This window comes from Telmatherina bonti (genome assembly GCF_933228915.1).
Source record: "Telmatherina bonti genome assembly, chromosome: 18".
Taxonomy (NCBI): domain Eukaryota; kingdom Metazoa; phylum Chordata; class Actinopteri; order Atheriniformes; family Telmatherinidae; genus Telmatherina; species Telmatherina bonti.
This window is the reverse complement of record NC_136616.1, coordinates 18,947,647-18,952,961: the sequence shown is the minus strand read 5'-3', so window position 1 is coordinate 18,952,961 and position 5,315 is coordinate 18,947,647. Positions and strand designations below refer to the sequence as shown.

The window sequence follows — 5,315 nt, the reverse complement described above, 5'->3', positions numbered from 1 at the left end:
GTCTTCATGTTCAATCCCTGCTAGACTTACAGAGACTCAGAGAAATCCACGACAGCCAGCGGCTCCACAAAGCAGGACTCGAGATGAAATCTCCCCAAAATGCAAAGAACCGAAAGAAAGAATACATCTGATGTGTCAAATCACTTAATGGAGGTTTTTTTCCTCTTATGCAGAATGTTTTGCTGTAAATTATGTCTATATGATATGCACCATGATATTGATAGATATGTTGCACATAGTCCAAACCTTAATGTTTAAAGGCTGCAGTGGGCAGATGGAGCTGCAATCATATCACTGCAGCTGGGAGCTGCTCGTGTGTGTTGAACTTTCTTAAAATGTGAAAATATAAAAAGTTTCCCTGGGAAATGAGTCACATGACAAGATTTAAAATATCAGGAGTTCATATCTTGGCCAGTCACCCTAAATCTCCTTCGCTTTCTCTTCTGCTTAGACATTTTAAGACACACAAAGTGCTCTTCTGGCCAGATATAACATCTTAAAACTTCACTGTTATGTCTGGACACAATCATCAATCATGGCCAAAGCTGGAGAAGTAAAAAGAAGTTTAAATATTTGTATTACTTAAATTATGAGAACATATAACCACACACACACACCAACACACAATGTATAAAAAGTTTTAATATTTCATAAAATACACATTTAGATAAATATGCACGATGACATGAGACAGTACACTGATGAAATACATCTTGAAGCAGGCATTAAACCCAATTTCTGAGAGGGTTGCACCACTTGTAAAATAAAATACAGGGATGCAAAAGTCTTAAAATCAATTGGCAAAAAAACCAAACAAACAAACAAAAAAAAAAAACAACTTAGTGGCACATAAAAAAAAATCCCACCTCTCCAGTTTTTTAAAAAAAGGAAATACTTCTAGCTTAGTTTTGGTCAGAAAACACAAAACGAGAATTTAATGGCAGCCCTGGGGTGTACCACTAATCCTAAAGTCTCTCAATCATAAACGAGACACAGAAATCACCATCTTAAGTGTTCGTTATGCAGCAGAACATCACACACACACCAGTGTGTTTAACTGAACTTTAACAAAAAAAAAAAAAAAGAAAAAAAAAAAGCACCTTTTATGGCTTTGATTATGAGAAAAAGCAGAAAGCCCCCTAGTTAAAAGCTAACTGTGCTCAGCATTTACTGACAAGGCTGCTCAATATGCAAAGCCACGGTGGACATGAAGAATCTGACTTTCAGAAACATTCCTGATCTCAGACCCCCCCTCCTCTCCCCTCATTAGGGAATGCAGGTGCATGGTCATGCACTCCTCACACAGGCTCTGCTTGGGAACACAGTGTCCGGACACTAGCCCCAGCTGTAGACGTTTTTCCACATAAATGCAAATAATTCAACACTACAGAAGCTGGAGTTTTTTTGTTTTCCTCTTTCCTTTATGCAGCTACCCGCTATGTAAATACAGGATTTAACAAACCCTGCAAATATTTAATGATGTTAACATTTACAAAAAAATAAAAGACCTCAGAATAAGCTGATAAAAAGTTGTGATTTCTCAAGTAGGGTTTTTAAAAGAGGAATGGTTACAAATAGCTAAAACTGCATTCAGGCGAGGAATTATAACTTCACCGTTGACGTGCCAGCATTTTCCTCTGCATCTTGAATTTGTCAAAACACCAAAGATCAGAAACAAATGTTCCTAAAATCATGGCCTGTGATAAACATCAGGTAAATAAACCTTTAAAAAACAAAAATTCCAGACTTAATGTCTTTCCATTTTTGCTAGTTGCTTGTTTGGCCCAGTGCCACCATTGTTGGCTTAACGTCTGCTTTCCAACAGACCAGGCTCTTTGGCTGCTTCAGCATTGCACAGAACACTTAAACTAACCAACCACAAGAGAGCTAATCTAGTCCTCAAAATGCCCCGTCACGATCTCTTAATCATCTGTTGACAGCTGAACAAAAGGAAGCTGTGAACATCATCTTGTTGGACACAAAAGTACACACAAAGTCTGCTGTGTCAGTCCAAACACCTGCCAATATGGACACGTTTTCACACGCAGGCATGATATGTCCAAATATGGACTTAGCAGCTTGACCCCATTTGTCCTTCCCCAAGTCTTTTAGCTCATCCTTCCCTCCCATCTTTGCAGTGCTTCCATTCGTGAGGTTGTCATCCAGTTCATGTAGACCCACTTCTGTTAGAGCAGAGGTTCAGTTCCAGTTGTCTGAAGCAGATCCTCTTCTGGTGATGGCTCTCAGGGGGCTTCGAGATGCAGAGCCCCTTCTCTTCCAGCGAACTGAGGGAAGAAAAAAAGATAGTCAGTGATGTTTTACTAGTCTCATATATATATATATATATATATATAAATAAATAAATAAAAAAGTCTATCATAAGAACAATGAGAAATATGTAAAAGGTACTCTGACCTAAAGTTCAAAATCCTGTTATTCCATTTCAACTAAGAGATCAAGCTACTTTTTTTTTGTCTAAAACATTTAAGAAAATGAGAAAAAAGGTGGCAAAGTAGGACTAAATGCTCACCTTTTTCCAGACTGGCAGGGAGCGTGGAGCACTTTGCTTTGGAAGGAGAGTTCGACTCATCAATGAGTTTCCCTTTCACCTCTCCTGCCGTCAGCGTGGCCGAGCCGTCCTGTTGCCAGTCACTCAGCGCCCGCTGGAAGGAACGGGCCAGACAAGCCGTCATGTCTCGCGCCCGCTCTGCTCGACTGCACCAGAACACCCGACACTGCAGCTGCTGCCCATGATGTTTGCAGATGTACAAGAAGACATTAGGCCGGTTGATATCTGCAGCACAGTACGCAATATCCTGCAGGTACGTCTTCGTCAGCTGCCGTCCCGTGCTCAGCTCCTTGACCTCGACGTATCTTGGGCGCACCACCAGGGCGTGATCTTTGCTTAGCTTCTTCCCATTTGCAATGCGTTCTAGCATGCGTGTAATGGCGTCGTGAGCCTGCTCCCGATCCAGCGAGAAGATTTTCTCCGTGCCCAAGTAGTGGACCTTAAACAGAGGATCACCATGGGAGAGGGACTCTGTCTGGTCACGGCGGAAACGCCGTCGGAAGGCAGCAGGAGAGTTCTTAAGGGTCTGCATGAGGTGGAAACTACTGAGAGACATGGTCCGTCTGAGGCTGGTTTTGGGGTAAATTTTCACGGCGGTGTAGCTGCCCGTTTTCAGCTGGTCCTTTTCAGAGCCTCCGCAAATCTCCCACCTCTCTTCTGTAAATGTAGCGAATTTGCATCCGATGGTTTTATCTGAAACAAGGCAGATAAAGACGGTGACGTTAACAGAGCCATTTGAAAGACACAAGGACTGAAGCGACGCAGTAAAACAAGGTCAAGGAGAGGCAGATGGATGAATGCTGCGAATCCGCCTCACCATGACAGTTTATTCTGTTTCTTGCAGGCAATTCCTTGAGGAGGGATTGAAATTGCAAGTCAGCACAACTTGTACACGTGGAAAAAAACAAAAGGTCACCAAACAGGATCGGTTTGCAGAAGTGACGCATTCAAAAGTGAAATATTCATTTACCACAGGACAGCAGCCATTAAATATTTACAGCCAGACTGGTTCGAGTTACAAACATGCAAAGTCACTGATGGGACTGGAAGCACGCCAAAAAAACCAGTACAAAGTTATAAAACAAAAATGACAATTTTGTTGCCTTTAAAATTCAACTTGAGGACATGAAGGCTTATGGGACCTTTGCCAACTCCAGGGTTATGCAACCACATCTGGCCTCCCATTGTCTCCCATCCTTCAAACCCCTCAGAGCTGCCTGTTCACCATTGTCTTACTTCTTGTATTTTTTTTCCTCCTCTCTCCTTTCTTGGCCATTCTTTTAACATCCTAGCTCTCTCCTCAGAAGCCTGTCTCAGAAAGAAACCACTGACTGTTCTGAGGTAGTGGCCATTGTTAGTGAAACCCCTGTGCAGGAAACAGCTTTGCATTCCCCTCCCTAAAATATTTCTCAGACAAACAATAGCATGCTTTTCAGAGTGTGTCATGTCACAAAAAGACATTACAAGTTGACCCAGGGCCTAATTTGAACAAAGACCTGCTCTTGTATTGCTGCTATTTCATACAAATGGGATCCAAGTGTCAACATGCCTTCCACTGACAGTTTTGCATCAAAACAAGGCAAACGTGGCATGAGCTTCCCCATCACAATGCACAGCAAGGGGGAAAAAAAAAGGCACAAAAACAGCAATCAAACAAATAATATTCAAATCTGATGCAGGTGAGACGTCACAGCTTTACAGGAACGTCATGCAATTTAAATAGCCATGCTGGTTTCTGATGATGATGATAATAGGTTTAACCTGTTGCTTTTTTGGGTATTTTAGTCCATTTTTGCTTTCATTTGTCTTTCACAGAGCAGTAAAAGTATCTGGAGATATTATTAGCAAACAATGAATCTGCCACATAAGGGCAAATAAAAGCATGCATTTAACTTTAGAAGAATGAAAAACAGCAACAAAACAGTACGGCCAGATTCTTCATATAGTGTTAAAACTTGGGATTTAATTGCAGATTCATTTTATAGGAGCAAAGTAAAAAGCAATATTGTTTTTAGCAATGAATTTGCATGTTACTTTATACGCCGAATAAATTAACAAAGCGTATCAATGAGACAAAATAAATATAAAACTAAATAATGTAACTTTACGTCTTAAAAGTTGCGAGTTAACTGAAAATGTCAGATTTGACGCCGTATTTCGCCGCTACGCTCCGTAACAGCGAGGAAAAACGCATTTTTCCCATTTTTCCTGCACGCTTTGAACTTCCCAAGACCAAACTATCTAAAAGTATTTAGCCTAAATAGCAAATTCGCATTTAAAAGTCGCTCAGTACTTCTTTCTCCCGACCTTAACCTTACCTGTGCAGAGTCTCATGCAAACGACGTCCGCGTGCGCTTCAGGTGAACCGTTTGGTAGTCTTTCAGGTTGACGTCCGCTAACTTGCTTGTTCTCACGTTAAATTCATCAGCTGTGTCGAGTTAATACTCTGTATGACTGCAGAGCTGCTGAGACGCAAACAAGACGACAGTGTGACGGAGGAAAGCCGAAGAACAGACTGAATGAGACTCCTGTTTCAGCTGCGAGGTGAATGAATCGGCGAGCTCGTGGGACGACCCGTTTTAAAAAGCGCAAGCGCGAGCTCGTTTCACGTGAACGTGCACCGGAGAGGAGGCTGGATGTGGGTGGAGGAGGTCTGCAAGATTGATTATTTACAAGAGAAGAGGGATCAACAGTAGATGGCAAGGTGGGAAATGATTGACCCGCCTTTGTTTCTTTTACTGGCATT

General features: G+C 41.8%; 1 protein-coding gene across 1 annotated transcript; it reads right to left on the bottom strand.

Moving 5' to 3' along the window:
• Positions 1–1,286: 1,286 nt before the first annotated feature.
• On the bottom strand, positions 1,287–5,094 carry LOC306769549 (low density lipoprotein receptor adapter protein 1). Its single transcript, XM_079258207.1, has 3 exons — positions 4,888–5,094; positions 2,531–3,262; positions 1,287–2,285 (listed from the first exon to the last, which is right to left on the bottom strand). Exons 1-3 carry the CDS (start codon positions 4,901–4,903, stop codon positions 2,200–2,202), a joined length of 834 nt encoding a protein of 277 aa, XP_079114333.1. The 5' UTR covers positions 4,904–5,094; the 3' UTR covers positions 1,287–2,199.
• Positions 5,095–5,315: the final 221 nt, after the last annotated feature.